Source organism: Larimichthys crocea, chromosome X, assembly GCF_000972845.2.
Source record: "Larimichthys crocea isolate SSNF chromosome X, L_crocea_2.0, whole genome shotgun sequence".
In the NCBI taxonomy this organism is placed as follows: domain Eukaryota; kingdom Metazoa; phylum Chordata; class Actinopteri; family Sciaenidae; genus Larimichthys; species Larimichthys crocea.
Genome location: NC_040020.1, coordinates 27,303,537 through 27,324,607, shown reverse-complemented (window position 1 = coordinate 27,324,607; position 21,071 = coordinate 27,303,537). Strand labels below are relative to the sequence as shown.

The 21,071-nt window shown below is 38.2% G+C and overlaps 2 protein-coding genes across 16 annotated transcripts; both read right to left on the bottom strand.

Annotated features, from left to right (window-relative positions):
• Window positions 1-1,900: 1,900 nt before the first annotated feature.
• casp3a (caspase 3, apoptosis-related cysteine peptidase a) lies at window positions 1,901-7,595 on the bottom strand. Its single transcript, NM_001303393.1, is given in 6 exon segments — window positions 1,901-3,353; window positions 3,448-3,559; window positions 3,656-3,831; window positions 3,925-4,053; window positions 6,995-7,140; window positions 7,401-7,595. Coding segments are annotated over 6 exon segments (858 nt in total). The 5' UTR covers window positions 7,466-7,595; the 3' UTR covers window positions 1,901-3,123.
• A 1,954-nt stretch (window positions 7,596-9,549) lies between these two features.
• osbp (oxysterol binding protein) lies at window positions 9,550-20,143 on the bottom strand. Of its 15 annotated transcripts, none has more exons than XM_027282826.1 (21): window positions 20,005-20,143; window positions 18,493-18,663; window positions 17,924-18,132; window positions 17,642-17,804; window positions 17,406-17,517; window positions 17,108-17,306; window positions 16,877-16,991; window positions 16,702-16,765; window positions 16,412-16,579; window positions 16,083-16,328; window positions 15,847-15,967; window positions 15,395-15,498; window positions 15,135-15,230; window positions 14,574-14,758; window positions 14,225-14,454; window positions 14,028-14,066; window positions 13,822-13,869; window positions 13,220-13,258; window positions 13,077-13,109; window positions 12,895-12,933; window positions 9,550-12,440 (listed from the first exon to the last, which is right to left on the bottom strand). In XM_027282826.1, the coding sequence occupies exons 2-21, from the start codon at window positions 18,624-18,626 to the stop codon at window positions 12,298-12,300; spliced, it is 2,487 nt and encodes an 828-aa protein (XP_027138627.1). In that variant the 5' UTR covers window positions 18,627-18,663; window positions 20,005-20,143; the 3' UTR covers window positions 9,550-12,297. The 15 variants fall into 15 exon arrangements, with proteins under 15 accessions (XP_027138627.1, XP_027138631.1, XP_027138628.1 ...); XM_027282830.1 differs by having other exon boundaries at window positions 16,708-16,765; XM_027282827.1 differs by having other exon boundaries at window positions 20,014-20,143.
• Between the last annotated feature and the right edge of the window lie 928 nt (window positions 20,144-21,071).

Here is a 21,071-nt window from a genome sequence, read left to right as displayed (position 1 = left end):
GTGTTATGTTTTAAAATAATAAATTAATATCCATCCGTATAGCCCAATCATCATCTATTATTCCTCTTAATACAATATTTGTTTTAATTGATTTTTTTAAAAGAATATTTATATTTAAATATGTATGTTAGATATTCTATTTGGTAATAGAAAGTAAGTCTTTTTGTTTTTTGTTTTGTTTTGCTAGAAATTGTTTAAGAGTTTAATTGCTACTCATAACAAGAGTCAATTTAACATATAAATCAAAACACAGAACAGACTTTAACCTTTGACTCGTTAACTTTCACTGAAGGGGAAGTTGTGTTGTTTTAGGGTAACACATAGGACCTGCACACAAAGCATCATAAAATACATTACCATACAATATAAACTCACATAAAACAATCCACACCGATGACATAAGCCCTGCTCCAACCATCATCATCCTATGTGTAATGGAAAATTATACTTGTGAGCTAGTAGAAATGTATTAGGATACTTACTTCATACATTAATTTGCTGTTGTAGTCATTATATTCTCATGTTTCAGACGACCATTGGTGACCTCGCACTATGATAACTGTTTCTGAAATGTATAACTTGTTGTTGTTCACTCTGCAGACTGCTATGTGCTCTGTATGACTGCTGACCTTCATTGCAAAGAATAAAACTATTCAGAGACAGCTTGATTCTCAAGTCTTTATTTCACTCTCACACTAGGTAATAAGAATTTCCAACACAAACTCAATCATCAATGGTCAAAACAAGACAAGCAGCACCACCCACTAACATATGGAACTACTGGACTATTGGACGTGTGTATGTATTATGTTAGAATTATATTTTGTCCAGCTCAATATGGCGGAGCAAAGATATTATCACCTTCAATCCAATACAATGCCACAAGAGTTGAGCCAACACCTTCGAAAAGGAAATCAGAGTTCATAAAGATGTTTAAATACAGATAATTCTGTTGGGGCTCATTAGCACCTCCAAGTGGAACAACTCATAATTTAAATGCAGATCAAGACCATATTAATAGATTTGAGTGTAGCGCTGCAACGATTCAACAATTTGTTGATTAGTTGATTTACAGAAAACCAATTGGCAACTATTTTGATAATCAAGCAATCACTTATCAAATCAAATTTTAAAAAAAAGTATTTTTTCTTTAATTGTTTTGCAAAAATAAAAAATGTCTTGCTTTTGTTTTATTTTATATTATTATTAGTAGTAGAAGTAGCAGTAGTATTCCTTAGTGTTATTATTACTGTATTATCTGCTTCCCTTCTGTAAGTATATTTTGCTTATATGGTCATATGTTAGGGTCAGGCCTTTGTTTGCATTGTGATTACCATGTTTTGTTGCCAAAAACCTTAATAACAGTTATATTAGTTATTAGCAATAAACACATAAATAAATGAAATATATTGTGGGTTGTTGGTCAAACAGAACAAGGCTAGACCTTGAGGGCTCTAACATTACCAATGTAAAGAATGTTGAATTGTTGTCATGTTAGCGTCAGGTGGCATTTTTCAGGTAGAATTTGTTAAATAAATAAATGTAGAGACATATACCGTCGCTGTGTGTAGGTGTTATGTGTCAGCTGTGAGCTTTTGTATTAAGTACAACCAACAGGTTGTATGTGGCCTGTTGATTGTGAAAGATAGTTTAAGTAAAGTGCATCTGTGCTGAGGCCCAGTTTTATTTGGCGCAGGTCCTCGGGATCTGGTGTCCCAGTTCTTCTCACCTCCAGGCATGCCAAATCTGGAGTAATCCTCCAAGTATACACAAGTAGACTCTTTCCTGTGTTTGTAGAGGTTAACTCATAGCCTATGTGTGAGAATATATCTGTGTGTGATCTTCATTACTGTTACAGTGTAAGGGACAAAAATAAAATAATTAACAGCTTAACAACACAGAAAAATTAAAAGTGGTCTTTATTTTTCAGGCATAACATTACAACCTCACAGGATAGCTTGCTTACAAAAAAAACACAGTGACACCACAAAAAAACCCCAAATAGGATGTAAAATGCTGTATATGGAGTGATATGACTTAAAAACTGGATTGTCAAACATTCAACAGCTAATGTGATTTCAGTCTATATGCTGTAAATGTTGCATATGCTCACAAATGACCAGGACCTGGATCAGTACACACACATTGTGCTTTTCACTAAATGCTGGTGGTTACATATAAACGTTTAATTCCGTTACACAACAATCCATTGGAAAAGATTAATGCCTGTAAGTATTAAAGAGAAAAAAGGTATTTTGTTTTTAAAACCACAAGAAATACATGACATCATTACCAAATATGAGACGTGAAGTTGTGTTCAGGTATGACTAATAAATGAAAACATGGCTCAAACAGCATCGTGCAAGTGGGCTGTCATACTCATGCATGCTGTGAAGCCTTGACATGCACACATTGACAGAGAACAGTTCATTCAATAAAAATCGTAATTGATGAAAAACATGAAAAATTAAAATTCTGACCTTTAAAACCAACAAAGACACAAACAAACAGAACAGCTTACTGGATGCTCCTGAATTTGCTATATAACAGTATCCTATAATGTATTTACTGAGTGTACATGTCATGCATTTATTTAGGTTTGTGCAAACCTCACATCAGATTTCACTAAACTGACTGATGAAAACATGATCCCATCATCCTGTGTAAACACTAAAGAACCGGTTTCATGATTAAATGAACATAGGTCACTTGTGCCCTGAAATTTTTCCCCCTGAAATGTCTATGATGTAAAAAGCAAAGAGGCATGTACCGACTGCAAATTGTGATCATTGTATTACAAAGTCAATTTTACCTTTTTTAGTCATGATTCGTTTGTTTACAAAATATTTTACCTTCAAAGATAAAAAAAAAAAAAAAAAATGTAATGCCTTTGATGCTATTTCAGAACTGTACTCCACAAAAAGAAGCTTAAAATGCCAAGCATGTGAAAAAAAAAAAATACATCTACGCTCCCAGAAATATGTAAGCTGACGTTTCAAGACATAGTCAGTCAGAAAGTGTAAACTAAAATAATTCATAAACACCTCCTCCTAAACATCCTCAAGCCTTTCTTCTGCACATGAAGGCTTGGGGAGGCTGAAATCTTCCACAGTAGAGATAACATCAAGGAGAAAAATACATCTCTTTGGTCAGCATTGACACAATGCATGGGATTTGTTTCTTCGCATGAAAGCCTGGTGAGTGGGAGATAGACTCAAACTCTACTGCCACCTTGTGGTTCACTCGTGTCATGATGTGCTGGAGCTCCACTTCTTTTCCATACTTGCTGATCATATCACACAGTGACTGCATGAACCAGGATCCGGTCATAGTATTCCTCCATGAGTAGTAACCTGTAGACAGATAAGTTATGAAATAAAAAAGGTACAATAAACAAAAAGGGAACAATAAGCATATAAAATAAGCGGTGTTTGTTTGTGTATTAACCTGGAGCTGTGGAATATGCATAGAGGAAGTCAGCTTCCACAGGGATCTTTGTAGTGCCATCATCAGCGCTGTCGGTTTCAATGCCTGCATCCAGATCAGTGCCTCGACAAGCCTACTCAACATGCACACAGACAAAAAAACATTACATACTTAACCAAAACAGAAGTTAGTTCAGGAGGAAGGAAAAAAAAAATCCCTCTTACGATACCTGGATGAAGAAGAGTTTGGGCTTTCCCACCAGTGATTTGCAGCGATCGCCTCGAAACAGTGATGTTAGGTACTTCAGCTCTATAGAGCCATCCGTACCAAAGAACACTCCCTCATCTCCATGACTCAACAGAACACAGACGAACGAGGCGTAGCAGCTGTGATCTTCCTTTGCAACTTAAAAAAAATAAATGTACAGACATGAATAAGATGCCATAAAAGACAACATTTCCTGTGAGAAGTTTTGTATGAATTCAACATCAAACTTACCAGAAGTTAAAACCTGTCTCATCTGGTCGACTGTCTGGTCATTGTAAACCTTCGCTCTATAACCCAACTTTGCAAACACTTTCATCACGTTGGCTGCATCTACATCCGTACCATTTCTTTGATTCATGCCTTTAAAAAACAACAACAAAGAAATAGTTCTGGTTACTTGAAGAACGCAATAAAAACAAAACTTTGGGTAGCACTACATTTTAAAAAGGAAACTCTTGCTTCCTCATTAGTAAATTGAACCATTAGCACACGCTGTAGACAGTGTGACACAAATAGTGCATTGATTTATTTTTCCATAATGGCACTTCCACCACACACGCGTCATTTTAATCTGTAGACCTCCTCTTGTGACTGTGTGGACGGAAAATGTTTGATTGACGTCTGCCTCTTTCCTGTTTGCTTTGTTGCACCTCTAACAGCAGGACAAATCACACGCTTATCATCATTTTGTCATGGTGTCATTTTTATGTGGCTGCAAGGCCAAAGAAACCAAGTTAAATGGAGAGCTGGTGGCATATCTGTCAGTACTAGGTGAACTTTTATTTAATCTTGAAATAATTTATACATTTTGGCACAAAAGAATTATTTGGATTCAGACAAGCCACATGAAAAATGCTTCCATTAGTTTGTATTATTCATGATGATGTTGGTACGCTGCAAGCTGCACAAGCCAACACCGTGATAGTGACCTCTCCCATTCTTATTAGTGCATTGTGTCTGATAACCTCACATAAGCTCCACATATCTTCCATGTCTCAAACCTAATCAGCCTGAAAAAGTGACAACCTCTTCACAGGTGTAAATAATAAAATGAATGATGGCTGAGATTTATTTGCACCTTCCTACCATCTAGCCACCTGACCACTACCCACTTGGGTTCAGAACTGAACATCTCTTTGGTTTGTTAGTTACAGAAACTTGTTGTCACAATTTCCTTTGCAACATGCGTGGGAAAGTTCCTAAACATGTCTGAGTGTGCACGAATCTTCCATAAAAGGAATCTTTTCTTGAACAGCTGGAAACAACCAACAACACTGTGTCTGCTGTGGAAACATTCAGGTTTCTAGGATCCGCAATCTCCCAGGATTAAAAAGGGGGAGTCCAAAAGAGACACCATCACCAAGAAGGCCCAGCAAAGAATGTACTTCATGTGCCAGCTCAGGAAGCTCAACCTGCCTGAGGTTATTGAGTCTGTTCTCTGTTCATCACTCTCTGATGTGGATCTGCCACCAAACAGGACGGGAACGGACTACAACGCACAGTCACGTCTGCAGAGACAACCAGTGGTGCCAACCTGCCCTCCAGTCAGGACTTGTACACACAAACATGTCAAGAGTCAGGAAACATCCCTGCAGCTCTATCACACCCTGGACACGACCTGTTGCAACATCTCAACTCTGAGCGGCGCTACAGAGCTCTGTACACCCAAAGGCCATCACATGTCACAAACATTTATGTACTTTGGGATCAGCATGCTCAACAACTGCTGATGTTACACTGTTTGCCGACAAGCAGTCATGTGCAGTCAGTTAGTCCTGCTGGACAGGTTTGTCAAACACAAGTCTGACAGCAAAATAAGACATCATACAGTAACTCTGATGCTCTGTAAGAGCAGTCTGAATGTGTGTTATTGATATCCAAGGTCTTCTCAGGCTCTTTCAATAATAGCATATTCGCACAATGTCTCAAAAGGATAGGCAGGGACTAAGCTTACTCAAGGTTTCATACAATATATCCAACTATTGTAGACATCAAGCCTTTACATCCTCAGAGAGGCTGGCTGAACAGAAGGAGCGGACATCTCCCTCCACCCTAAAGCTACTACTACAAGAATATCCAAATAACTTGGCCATTAAAGGAATATACAGAGCTGAAATATACTGAACATTCACATGTACACACGCAAGTTCTCCACAGTGCACACTGTACTAAAAGAGGAACTAGTAAAATAGGGTTCATACCGAAAGTCAAACGCAATTATGCACAGTACACTGGAGGCTTAGTACAGCTGCCTGCTTGTTCTCATTCTCTCTAAACACACAAACTCATGAAATGCAACAGAGCTACTCTGAACATCTAATTAACTAGCCCGGGATGCAGTTAAATAGTATCCACAGCAACGAGTATAAATTAGGTCTCTGGGCACGCAGATCATCTCGTGAAGGTGTGGCCGTGATATACATTTCATGGATCTCACACAACTCAAGGCCATATATCACCTATCATCTCTAACATCCTGCTGTATAAAAGAAGAAAAAAAAAAAATCCAACCCTGCACAGAAGTGACATCACTCTATAATTATATTTCACAACGAAGGCGTCCCCTCCTCCAGCTCTCTGACAGGAATGTAGCTGAATCTTACACAAACAACTGGACATGCTTGGGAGAAACACCCACGGACACATTTACAGCCAGCTAACCTTGAAACTCCTAATTAAAGTTTTAACAGTGTACATTTGAGCCACACGACCTTTTAACCTTGGACTAACTTGTCGGTTCGGTGTACATTAACTAGCCTAAACATTTGAATCGCACACTTTAAAGTCACACGGTGGCTTTTTCTGGGCTGCTGGGGGAGTAACTCTGAACCAGACTTCAAGAAAGAGAGACTTCTTTATATCACCTTGTAACTGTCACTTAAAATTTTGTATAAATATAATAATAAAATATATAATAAAACGACAAGTGGCTATCGTGAGAGATTATTTTGTCTGACTAGAGTCAAGTCAGTGTTGTTTTAACTGGTTTTTAACTGTTTTACTCTGATCTTGTTTTTAAAATGATTTTCTTCTGAATTTTTTCCCCATTTTACTATGCTTGGGCTATTTATTGTATATTGTTTATATTTGTTGTGATCAGGGCATTGCTGTAAAAGAGCTATTTTCTCAGTCAAGGTTTCCCTGAATAAAGAACGGAAAATAAAATAATAAACAACAATGATACATAGTGAAGACAAGCGAGTTAATATTGCACATGTTACCACTAGATTTTAACATTACTCAGTAATAATTATCTGCTGCAGAGGTTTCATTTTGAATATGTTTCATCACAAATCAACACCTGTACTCCTGTCAAAGTTCTTGTTGTTGATGATGATGCACTGGCCGATGCAGGGATAGTTCAGGCTGTATCTGAAGCTGTGGGAGCCCGGCCTGGCATCCACGTCCATGTAGGAGGAGGCAGCAGAGGAGGAAGACGGCTCCGACCTGAGGGGACAAGGAAACACATAACACAGTGTTTAATGCAAATAAACAACACGATGCACGACCGGGAAACAGCTGATATCAGTTAGGGAGGAAGCATTTAAAGGCCCGCATTAGTTAGTTTAGAGGTTTACATAAAATATGTAGTGTACTGTAATAATATGATAGTAACAGAGGAGGCAGTAGTAGACAAACAGCTCGTCGCTGTCTGGACAACAGGGAGCTGTTGTCGATAAATACCGCAGTTAAATGAAGCGACTCACTCTTGTCCATCGCCTCTCCTCGCGTCTGCGCAGTCTTCTCCAGGTCCGGGTCCGTTAGCCGACATGTTTGTTGATTTCACAAATTAACCACGAAGCTCTCACACTCACGCTCACCCTGTATGACACAGCGGCACACTGCTACTGCTAAAGCTAACGCTGAGCCTAGCCGCGCCTGGCTACTAGTAAACAAAGATGCTGACGTCATGCGGCGGAGGCGCTCGTTTTATCCTCCCACGCCTCCCCGTGTGAGGGGCGGTCACAACACAACCTCCTCTGATGAAGCGTATAAGTAGGCTTTTAGAAACCAGACACAAACAAGGGATTTTTTTTTAATATTAATTGTATCAATAAAGTATCTATCTATCTATCTATCTATCTATCTATCTATCTATCTATCTATCTATCTATCTATCTTTGCACCAAATCAACACTGCCAATTTGCTATATATACTTTTGTACAATATATCTTATTTACTATTGCTATTTTGATATTTTATTATATATATTTTGTTATTATATCTTATGTTGTCCATTGTCACTGTGTGTAATGCTGTAATTTCCCAGCTCGGGATAAATAAAGTCTATCTATCTATCTATCTATCTATCTATCTATCTATCTATCTATCTATCTATCTATCTATCTATCTAGACCCATGTTCAGTTTGAGGTCTGAATGATGTTTTTAAGTCTTCTCCACACTGTTAGCAATTATCTGGTACTGAAATCTGAAAACTTTATTTTGTTGGCCTGAGTGTAGCAACATAAATATATAATAAATCTCAAAATACTACAACTTTACCCGCTGTGTTAAAGTTTTTTAAATTTCAGATTGTAAACATCCCCCGGGTCCCAATGAAACCCCCTAAATTCCCAGAGAAAACACCCCCTGTCTCTAAAGTGATTTTGTGACTCATATAAACAGTTTTACTTTTCTTTTTAAGTAAAAATGTTAAACTTAGTTGTTTTCTCTCCTTAATAAACTCAGCTTTCTCATCCAGGAGTCACATAATAAGCCTCTAGTTGTAAAGTCAGTAAAGATGCATTTACCAGATGTTGTTTCACAAAGATGTTATTATACTGCCCTCTCACAAAACTAAACCTTGACTAATATGAAGACTAATCGGTTAGCCAGACTAGCTCACAAGTTTCCATGGTAACTAAAAGTGGACTGTAACTAAATTAATCTCCTCTCTCTCCTGTACTTTTACTTTACATAAGTATTTACATTTGATGCTATTTTACTACAATTCTAAAGAAGCTATTATACCTTTGATTGCACTACATATAATAGAGCTGACAGTTACTTTTCAAATTAAAATTACAATCAGCTTTATAAAATATAACATTGTTATAGATTATAGCTATAGACTGTTATATAGTAAAAACACATCGATCTCTACATCAACCAGCTACATTAAAATACTGTTCACCAATTTAAGTATCAGTAATGATGACCGATATATTAAACCTAGTATAATCTTCTGAAGCTGACCATTTTGCAATTTTACTTTTGATACTTTAGTACATTTTGCTAACATTACTTATCATTCCCCATTTTATTGGAATATGATATTAGAAGCAGGAGTTTTACTTTGAATTACTTGTTTGATATTCAAATATTGTGGCATTGCTACTTGTACTTGTGTAAATTATCTGAATACATCTTTGATTAATGTGACAATTGGCAGGCAAAGGAGACATTAGCACTTAACTGTAGTTCAAACATAGCTCTTTTTCATAGAATATTAATTAATGTCATAGGAGGAAAAGCATAGGCATAAATAATGAAATTATTGATGTCTGAATTCCATTTAGTTGCTTCAGTCTAAGGGTCCTTGTAGTGTGCCTGCAGGCTCATTTTTCAGAGGCCTTGATTACTCCATGCAAATGTAGGCTTTTCTTCTAGTATAGCCTTGCTAAAAGTTTCCAGGTTTATCTTAGAATACTAAAATTAGATAACTATTTGCATTTCAAACTTATTTAACATTGTGTGGTTGTTTTTATTCCTTATTTATGTGGAGCATAGAGGAGTACCATCAAGTGTATCATTCAATTAATGTGGTTAAGACTGTCAATATCAATACATACCACTAACTAGTACAATTTATTTTGTGATGCTTTGTTCAGGAAAATCAAAAACACCAAAACATTTCATCTCCATTCAGACTTTAATGTTGTCAACCTCTAAACCAATCCTGCTAAAAAAACAAAACAAAACACTGTATTGAAGGACAGAAAAGGAGAAAATGTATGCTCTTGAATAAATACATTTTAAACTAATGAACAATCATGGTTGAGGAAAAGATTTCAAAACAAATGCACAAGATGACAAACTCTTCAGTAGCCAACATGAGCGGCTGATCAGACAAATCAAGCGGGGCATGAAAAATAATGAATGATGTGTGTCAGTGCAAAAACACCTCCAGTCAATTGTTCGAAGTTGTGGCATTTGTGCATAGTGACAATCTGCACAGTGCAGGGCAGAGACTTATATATATATGTTGAAAATGTCAGGACAAACAAAAACATCTGGACTCATTCTGTAATTTCAGCGATGTAGTGTTTGTACATTACTCTCACACAGACACAGACAAACACATACACTTCTTCATCTGTTCAAATGATGTGTAAAGCAACAGTAATTCATAGTAAGAAATGGTTCAAACCAAAACAAATCATTTAAAATAGAGATGGTACACTCAGCTCACAATGAAAATGCATCCAGTTCTGAGGAACAAAAAAAAGTGCATCACCACCATTAGATTCTCTATCAATATAACCACTTAAACTCACAGTTACTAACTCACTATTTAATATATTTACATAATATTTGCAACATTTTGTGATCTTCATTTTCAGTGTTCTCCTTTTAAGTACACTTGAATATAAAATGAAATTTAGAGTTTTCATCAAGCACACAGTCCTTTCACTCAAACGGCAGAATTCAGTTTTTGCAGTTTTAGTTCTCACTTCACGCGTTTCATTTTGTGCCACGTGTGCACGCACTGAGGCACTCTTATTGCTGTCTGTTAAAAATCTACACTCGCAGCACACGAAATCACTCAAATGACCTAAAATCAAGATTAAAGCTATGATCAATACATTTGAAGGAAACCAGGAGGACAAAAACACTTCTGCCTCACACATCCCTTCACTATTAATCAAGACAGTAGAAATCAGCACACAGCTCAGTGACAATTTGAAGTACAGCTTCTCAGATGTTCAGATGGTGAACATCAACATTTACTTTGAAAGCAGAATTGAAGACTTGGTTGATCAAAGTATTAGTAAGAGCACAAACTTTAGGTATTAAAATACAAGTCTGAAAAGTGTACATGAGTGGAGAATCAAAACGGACACATTTCATTTAAAACAAGTGGATTAGAGTCAATCTTATACACAATATAAGTACACCTTACAAGGCTCTTGCTCTGAACAACCAACAGCTACATTTTTTTACGAGAAACTTAACACCCAGTTTCTTGTAAGCGCTCCCACTTTACAAATTTAAGAAATGCATCCTCCACCCACCCTACATATGTGACACTGCCTCATCGTTCAATAGGTTAGGTGTCTCCCGAAGCATAATAGATTTTTCACAGATTCAACATGTAATTTACCAAGAACTCAAAACTGGTGTGAAATTCAGTGTGAAACAAACAAGGAAAAACAAAAAGAGACTTCTGAATGAGTGTTTCCCCAAATTGCTGGCAGTACTGCCATTGGTGCTTTCATGCTTCATATTTTCATTGGTACTTTTATGAATTTGTTCAGTACCACTATTTAAATTCAGATAGTATTAAATATGTTATCATATTAAATAAAAAAACAAACATTCTATTAAAATAAGTGTGCTACACACAGAGGTCATTATTCTTCTTGAATAAAAAAAACAATAATAAAGTCATTCTTAAAGCGTGAAAAAAGTAGTGAATAAATGCTTATATATGGAAGTTTGTAGCTATTTTATTCCCACAATTATGGATTCCTATGATGACCAAACATATATATGAGGAGTGTATAATCTAAATTAACTACTGTCATGTCATGTCTTTTCACCACTAACACGTAGTTCACAGGGGGATTGGAGGAATATTGGGAGAAAAAAAAAAAAAAAATCACAAACAGATTTTAAATTGACCTAATGGAGTGCAAAAAATTAAAGAAAAAAGGTTAATATGTAGATATAGTTGTTATTTAACTTCAGGGAATAAAGTAGCACCGCAAATCACATGAAATTCAAAGGCAAAGATTTTATACCAGTCCAGAAATAACTAAAAATGCCATTGATTACTTCCTTAAGGAAAAGTTGTTTCTTTTCTCAGAACCACTGAAGCTCATAAATCTATGCTGTGGTCTGAAACTCAAGTGAATGGTTAAAAATGTTGGGTATAATTTAACTTGCTGTGGTGGGGAACGTCCAGTAAATTCAATGTTAAATAATCATAATCAGGAATGCACAGCAAAAACAAACACATACATTATATGTTACATAGTAGGTCACTCTATGTCTTAAGCAAACCTTATTTATATATTGTAAGATGTTGTGTGGATGAATTGTGCCTTAGACAATAGTCCATTTAAAGAAAATGCATAAATGATTATACCAGAATAAACTGTTGCCAAATTCAAATCAACGCCTGTACCAAAGAAACAAATAAAAAGCAGTGGACCGAGACCAAGATAAATATCAGTGTTTGGTGAAAACTAATCAATCCAGATGCCCTTAGTCCTGAGCAAATCACTGCTGAAAAGGGGAGCTGAGTGGAGTGATCAGATGAAGCTGTGAGCGATGAAGGAAGGTTGATTCTCCACCTTAGCTGATGTAATGTAGGTCACCTCTTAGTGTCTTCTCATTTGTACACCGCAAAAGGAAAACAGGCAGACTCGTCCGGGATCAGAAGATGTCGGGGCAGATGTCCCAGCTGCCTTGGTCCTTTGCCTCCCAGTAACCTCCCTTGTAGACATGCAAGACCTCTCCGGATACGGGGTCGTCTAACTTCTCAAACCACAGTGCTTGGTAGTTGTCTTGATGGGCGCCTAAATGAAGAGAAAAGAAAGGCTCTTACCAAGAGGAAAATTTCAGAGACCTGAAGGGAGGGTTAAGAAGCCACTGAGCCATGACAACACACCGTGCTTAGATTGAGCTGTTTTGCTCTCAGATAGTTGACTAAAAGATACCGATATTTAATGTTTCTGATCGCTTGGACCTTATACAAACTGAAAATAAAACAAAAGGATGGGAATTATAGAGAAGGACTCCTCAGCCTTGTGACATGTGGAGAAACTCAAGCTCAAAACAAATGCCCCAAATACCCAGGAGCATTAGATTAATAACAGACAAAATGCTTCTCTAAAATATTCAAGTGCTAGGCTTGTGTCATTCTACAGTCAGCTACAGGCTTCTACAAGGTTCTCTAAATCCTACCGACATAAATCTAAATTAAAAAAAGAGGATAACAGGATGAGGGAGAGCAACACTAATGTTACTTGCTTTTGATTTGAGCTCCATTAGAACCTTCTTTGCCTTCCACTAAGAGAGAACACGTTGCAAAGGGTGTAAAGAGAAAATGATGGAAGATGAACAGAGGAGTTCTTAATCTAGAATAAATGAAACTAAATTACTGGATTTTTTTTATTGCACAGTATGTGTTATGTCATGATCAAAATACTTGCTTAGGTAATGGGGATGCGATGGTCCATGAGAGGCTGAAAATAGAAGAATTAAGGATGAATCTTTGAGAGCTCAAACATAAAAGATGATCTGAGAGATGAAGATACAAAGAAGACCAGCGAATGAAATGTAAGGAGCTACTTGCATGCAACAGGTGTATGAGGAGGAGAGTCCTCTGTGTCAGCTTAACATCAGCACAAAAAAAAAAAAAAAAAAAGATGTGAATCCACAACTCAAAAAGTATCCACAAAAACCTTGCTTATGTTCGTTTTAGAAGTGCTCTGTGTCGCACTGTGTAAGCAGAACAGGCTTGTCAAGAGTGCAGTGAGAGCACAAGTCAACTGTCAGGACAGTTTTTTTTAACACTACCTGATACATCACTTCCAGTCACAGAGAGGATCTCAGCTTTCTTGCTGTTGTTGTCGTCTGCCCTAAACTGGCCTTGCTGTAAAGAACATAAGCTAACAGACTATAAGGCAGCACAGAGGCTGATATAAGCTACAAATGTTCTCAATGCTGATCTTCTCAGTCTGTTTAGGTGAATTATAGTAAATAACTGTAGCTCTGTCTGTAATTTCTCCACAAATATCAGCACTTGTAACTGTGAAATCACTTCTATGGGGAAGAATCAGCCTAAAACGACCTCCCGGGGATATGTAAGGCTCATTTCTTCCTCACTCTGTTAAAATGCTACACAGAGCACCTTTAAAAAGGACATTGTATGTAAAGCTGTGAAGTGATACTTGCTTTCATCAGAAACCTCACTTGCTTCTGTGCCAGTCTCCCCTGCTTCAGCTAAACAGAACAGAAATGGATGAATCGATGGTAAAAAGGTGAATGAAGACATTTAGCGCCTTTCTTTACACACACAGACATATTGCACGTGTTTTTGCATGTAGAGTTAATATATAGGCAGATCGAGGGAGGGTAAATACTAAGTAAAGAGTACTTGCTTTTCAAGGGTGAATCATTGATTGAATCCTCAGTGACAGCTTAAGGATGAGACAGAGACAAGCAGACAAGGTAGACCAAAAGACAGACAAAGTGGACAAAAAGATGAATGAACAGAAAAACATTGGACAGAATCACAAGACACATAGAGAAACTCCACAACACAGGTCATTTCTTTCTCTCTTTTTTATTTTTTTACCTTCCTCGGGTGAGCTGGCTGCTTTAACAGCTTCCCTCTCCCTCTCTCGACGGGTGGTGCGCTGTTTCTCTTCTAGCCTCTGTTTCTCTGCGTTAGCCTCATCCCAGCGGCCGTCCTCCATTAACCGCTGGTCAGGGCGTCGTCGACTGTCTGTTGGTGCTACTCCATCTTCAGGTTCATTGAGCGTCAAGGCCAGTGAGGAGAAGAAATACATGTTGTCTGCTCCCTCTCTGTAAAAAGTCATTGGCATTAAAGATCAGACGCACAAAGCGAAAACTATTTACAATGTGTAGATACTGCCAAAACTGCACAGTGCCATTTGTTTAAAAGTACTTTTATCAGAACTCACGGCAAAGGGTTCTTTGTCCAGATTTCTTTGGCTTTGAGGGTCTGATAGACGGTCCTCTGTTTGCCTTCAGTGCCGTTCTCACCTTTACTGCTCTGCATTACCCTGGAAAACTCCATCTTCTCATCCCAGGTTCCTGATAGCACATAATGGGCTTTCCCTTCCTTATCCGTTACTACTCCTGTTACCTGGAGACAAACGCAGCTTTCAGTTAAGAGCGTAATCAAAGAGCCTAAAATTGGCAGTGCAGAGATTCACATTGAACTTACACAGGGTAGCCTCCTTACTAGGTACACCTGTACTATCCAATGCAATAGAATACAACAGCCATGCCATCAATTCTAATTTTATGAAGTTTGTAATGTTCAGTTTTTGTTTACAGTCTTAGAAATACATAAATTTAACCCTGCTATTTTTGTGTTTTCTTAAGGTAGTTCAAAAACCGGATTGTGTGATGTGGACACTGTGTATATTAAGTCCAGTTCCATTTTCTATTCAGTATTATGTGACTTTGTTTTATACACTTCTGTAAAGAAACATATCAGCATATAAAGAAAGACCCACCTTTCTTGGTACATCTCTGGAGAAGTAACTGTAAGGAGCAAACTTGAGGTGGCAGCGATCTCCTGTCCTGTGGTTCACCACATCTATCTCTCCTGACTGGAAGGGTAGAAAGGAGAGAGACAACATGTTTTGCTACTGAAAACTTAAAGGATAAATCCTGTAGAAACATTCTATAGAGACATCTGTGTCATTTATTTATCCCTAAGTTGTTGTAGTGCTTAAAGTTTTGTGAGCTTTTATAATTTTTTTTAGAAATTTACCTGGTCAATCCACAATTTTCCAACAATGATGTTGTGTACTGTTGTAGTCACTTTTTTCCAGGAGTAGTGATTGTTGCTCTTGTCAAATAAACACTGGATAGAGCCTGGGGGCAGAAAGAGAGTATGAAAGATGGCTATCTAACTGACATGACCGTATGAAGCAATCACACTACGACTGGCTGGAAGACATTTTCTTGTATGTTGTCCTGAAAGCTTAGGTTGCTGGAGCTTGCCAGACTACATAATTTTACAAGTAAAGAGATACTCAGAGATGCAAACAATACATTTTCTCAATTATAAATAAAAAATAGTGAGACGTCAGTCCTTGCTCTGATACTGGTTGATCATAGTAAAGCAGATCCAGGTTTAAATAGATTAAACCCAATATAGAGTTTAACTACTTTACAAAAAGTGTAATTTTCAGGCTTACTGGTTAGTCTGCACACACTCACCTAAAGGCATGATAGATAGATATTTTCCTCTAAACTTGCTGGCCAGCGTAATTTCTTGTCTGAGGCTCCAGCCCTTTTCAGAGAAGGCATGATGAGCTGCAGCAGGTGGGTGGTGGCTCACCTGAGAGGAAGTGAGTGAAGTAAACAGAGAGAAGAATTAGCAAAATTAGGGGTTTATCCCGTAGAACTGGAATATGGTCCAAATTAAATACGAAATGCTGCTCTTTTTGATATACCTGTTCACAGAGTGAGCGGTAGCCGCATTCTCTTAATCGATCAAGCTCAAAGGTTTCTCCCAGCAGAGGATTGAAGGGTTTTCCTGTGCGGTGGACAGTGGTGGAGTAGGAAGACACTGTGAAAGCGGCCACATAACACATCTGCTCCAGAGAGCTCTGACATTTTGCAGCCTTATCCAGCAGCTCGTAGTACTCCAGGTCTTCAGATAGACGTTGCAGCATTGAGAGGGGCTCGTTGAAATTCACCTACAAAGTCACAGAGAGGAGAAGTCTGATTACTTCCACAAAGAAAAGCCCCTTGGATACCAACAAGAGTTCAGATTTCTTACAGGCATTGGTATCTTTGAAAGCTCCTTTCCAATACAATTCTTCATGATGCTCCAGAGGTTGAGGTAATAATTGGGCTTGTCTGGGATACGAGTCCGTCTTTGTCTAACTGGTTCAAGCTCAAGAGGCTGTGGAGACTCTGGATTGGACGCCAAAGACAGTTCATCAAACTAGAAGAGGAGGAGGAAGAGGAAAAGTCTTTAGGGTTAGGTAACTGTAGTGTGTTGACAACCAGAGGAGAGGACAAGTTAATACAAATCAGAACATGCTCGCAAAAACAAAATTAACACACATTTACCGACTGATCGTCCATTCCAATCTCACTGCTGAGCCCGCTAACATTGCTGCCAGACCTCCTGTTAGACAAATAAACAAGAATGCATAAAATATTTAAGTACTAAGTCAGAGAAAATAACAAAAAAATAAGGTTGCCATTAAAAAATAAAACCACTGAAACAGTTACGAACTTGTGATACTTGGGGTCAGCAGGGACAGTGATAAACTCTGCTGGGTCTTCCATAGCATCAAAAAACTCATTGTCATCATCCTCATCACTGGCATCACCTTTTCCTGAAGCACCACCTATGATGAAGAGAGTTTGGCAGTTCTGACTGGTGCAGCTATGTGGCAAGGTGGCCATGCTTTCAGTAACATCAAGGGTCCAAAGACAGAAATTCAAGTGACAATGAGAGCCTTACCTTTGGAGCCTAAGGCGGGATTGCTGAATGAAGATGGGAGAACTGTAGCTCCTCTGAAAGCTCTTTCTAAGTGGTTGTGTTGTTTGGCGAGCTGCTCCAGAGTCTCCTCCAGCCGTATCCTCTGGTCTCTTTCTACCTGTAAGGCCTTCTGCCAGCGCTTACTGTGGGTCTGGGCCAGTGAGAGGAAGTCTCTACATGCCTTGAGGAGCATGCAAGAGCAAAAGCAACATTTCAGCTGGAGAGTCAATAACAATATTGTGTGTTCCTCAGCAGTTAATTAATTAATTGGGTGACTTACATTGATCATGGCGTTAGAGGTGATTCTGAACAATGTAGCTCTTTCTGTCACTTGTCTGATCTTCTCCCCCATGTCTCCTCCAACACGAATCGCCTCCAGTTCTGACAAAGACCTGTGTGTTTGGAATGTTTGCATGAGTTAAGACGAACAAATAAACGAAAGAAGAAGAATGATTCTTAGCCTTCTTTTCTTTGGATGATATTATTTTATCATAAAAAATGAAAGATAACCGATACCTTTGGAGGGCAGACCCATGCTTCACAATGAGATCGTTGCAGGTGGTGAGGTCTTCCACCTTGCTGTTGAGTGTGCGTAGTGTGGACTGGACTTCTGAGTTACGGCAGCCCCCACCCTGTCCTGAGGTGGGGGGCACTGCAGGACACTCGTCACCCGAGTCATCTGAGCGAGAGAACAGGAGCGACAATATGACCAAAAACAAAGAATGAGAAAATTTTACACACAGAGAAATGCACTTTTAGTTGTTCAGACTTTTCTTCTATCTTTGCCGCCCCCCTCACCAGAATTAGCCTGCATGTCGACCGCCTTTGCCTTGGCGAGTTCCAGAGCAGTGATCCATCGCTGGCGCTCTACTTCTGAGTTGGCCTTCAAGTGGTAGGTCTGGGCACCTCCGTTGGAAATGACAAAATTGCACGAGTCTTCCACAGCAATATTGGCTGTGGCCAAGTTGATGGTGCCTCGGCATGTGTGACCCATCTCTGCCTGGGTCCTGAAGACAAACAGAATGAAGAACAGTCACATACAGAGTTTGTAAATCCGTTTTCTGAAGGAAGAAATATTGTTTTTTCTTTTGCAAGGCAACTGTATGTTTGCTTAAAATGGTGGATACAACCTAAAGTAATTTTAATGTACTGCTTATTTGAATGACCTTTGAAAACAAAATAAAAACATTGAGTTACTGCCTAAGAAAATTGTGAAATCTATTCCTGCCCTTTTCAATATGCACAATCAAAGTCAGCAGCACCGTTGTGTCTCCTACTCCTTCCCTTTGGTACTACCATGGCTCCCTGTTGAGTCAGGGAAAACTCTGCAAATTCATTACAAATTCAGTCACAAACATGTAACTTACCTATAGTAGGACAACAATCCATTGCTCAAAACAAACCAGCGTCTCTGGTAACCTTTAATGTAGTTGGTCCACTTGAAGAGCCAACCCTTGTACGTATCTCCAGGGGTTGGAGTAGGGGGTTTAGACTCTGACATCACAACAGCCTGAGGTTTCACTGGGTGAAGTTAGAGCCTGTGAAAAAAACAAAACAACCAATGTTAGGTCTGTTTAATGTACAGCACACGTTCATTTTGTCATCCTGTAACATATTAAGGCATGAAGATGTGTTGGTTTATGGTATGAAAATGCAAGAAACTTGTTAACATCAACAAATACTTATCAGTAATATTATTAATCGTATCATGGTCACTTTCTTTGCAATATTTCTCACACTATGGTCACTTTACATTACAATACTCTTTTTATATATCATGCCACTTTTTATCCTCAGTACTTGTCTGTTTTGATAGTTGATTGTTTTTCGTGTTTATTTCGTGTAGGTTATAGATATTTCTGTCTGTTTATTTTGGTTTTTTTTTGCCTTTTCTACTTTTTTCTAATTCTGTAGTGTATGCTACACTTTATTCTGCTGCTGTAACAAGTACATTCCCCCGTGGTGGGATGAATAAATCATTTTCTTGTTCTTTGTAAATATGTATTACTTATAAATGTATGTTTGGGGAGTAAGATTATTAATTGAATTGTGGAGAAGGGGTAGGTTTAAATAAGCATATGCTTCATCCCACTCCTTTTCGGACATGTTGGGTTCACATTATTACTTTTTGTACTGACTATTGTTATTGTTGTTTTGACTATTTTCATTAGATTTATTTGTTTTTCAGTTCACTTTGTTGTGTTACCCGCACATGTTCGAAATAAACTATCTAAGTATATATAATCTAATAAACCATTAAGCAAATACCAGCCTGCTGCTTCAATTTAAACTGGAGAAACATTTAAAGATAAGACATCAGAGCTGGCTGCATTTAGTCAAATGTTACGTCGTTTTATGAATGAATGCTGAGATCCACACATGGTGGTTTAACGTTATAAGACGTAGGGGGGATTAGCGTACAGCTTCCTATAATGTCTCCTTGACAGTTTGCACCTTGGATCCTTTGCTAACGTGGAACCTGCAAACGACAACAACAACTGAGGAGGAGGAGGAGGAGGAGGAGGAGGAGGAGTGCTGACATGACTCCCAAAGTATCAGTGTAGCTAACGTTACCGTTACTGCATTGTAACTCGCTCCCCACCGATAACAATCCTCTTAACCCACCGGGTATTTACCCAGGATGACATGTGAGCGTCAGGTGAACACAGTCTGGATGCTGTTGAGATACTTGAGGAACAAGAATCCAGCTCCAAACGTCAAAGCTCCTTAAAAACAGCGTCCGTCACTAAGCTCGCTGCTAGCTCGACAACAGGAAGCTGCTGTCAAACAGCCGGACACGTCGCAGACAGATTATTCTCAGCTCTCTCTCTTCCTCTGTCACATATTTTTAAGCGCCACTAACAAATAACCATACTCACCCTGCTTACCCTGGTAGCGCTCAGGCTTGTGTGTGCATGTCGTGTCGGATGACGTGGTGTTAGCTCGCCAGCGTTAGCTTCGTGCTAACTACTTTCATGGATGTATTAGAGGCTACAGGTTGTGCAGCAGGAAGAAGTCCGGTGAACCCGTTGAGCGGTCAACATTAGTTCCGTGAACATGAAACAAACAAACAAACAAACTCAAACTTACTCGACAAAGTATGTTTTAGTTACAATTTAATTACAACATAATTACTTTAAAAAGCCTCTAAATAATCACCCAGCAGTCATGTGCCTTTCTTCTTCTTCTTTCAAACAGTCACAAGGCTTTCATGTGTCATATAAACATCAACACTATTTTTGGACAAAACATTTGTGGAATTCATATTCATAATGCCAGGCTGTATTATCACTAATCTGCTGTAGTTAATCAAATTCCAACCATTACATTATCAAATGTCATTTGTGAAGCAAGACTATAAAGAACAATCTTTCACGTTGTGTACTGATGTTTACTTTGAACAGTTAAGACCGTTCAGTGTTTTATTTCCTTGCATCACATTGTTTACTGTCATTTTAGTTCTTTTGTGAACCTCATTTAACATAATCACACATCTTAACGTTACTATTGTTTTAAAGTGTATCTTATTTATATAGTATGTTTATATCTATCTATACATTAATTGTTAATACTTAAACAAGCTTGTCACTTGTACAGTGTATATAACATATATATTTTTTCATATTCTGTTTTGATATATCCTATATTACCCTTATTACCTAAGATTTTTAGCAGTTTTTGCACTTCTTCAGCTTATTTTCATCCTTTACATGTAGTGCTGCTACACAATAATAGTGCTCTTGATGCTGAGTTGACCGTTTCATCTTGTCCAACACATTTCATTGCATTAACTTGCATGACATACAAAGCTTAATGAAATCTGCTATGTATCATCTTCATTGTTTGTACACGTCATAAAATGTGCAACAGCTGTCAAACTTTAAGGCACTCAAAATTAACACTCCTCATGTTACATTTAAAAGTCCCTTGTATGGGAAAACCTACT

Bases quoted from the DNA above. Each gene is read 5' to 3' on its own strand.
- osbp (XM_027282826.1), bottom strand. From the start codon at position 18,626: ATGTCAGAGTCTAAACCCCCTACTCCAACCCCTGGAGATACGTACAAG. The intron at 15,499-15,846 runs GTGAGTGTGTGC...TTCTGCCCCCAG, and splicing joins TCTATCTATCATGCCTTTAG to GCTCTATCCAGTGTTTATTT. The intron at 13,110-13,219 runs GCAAGTAGCTCC...TTCTATTTTCAG, and splicing joins TCCTCATACACCTGTTGCAT to CCTCTCATGGACCATCGCAT.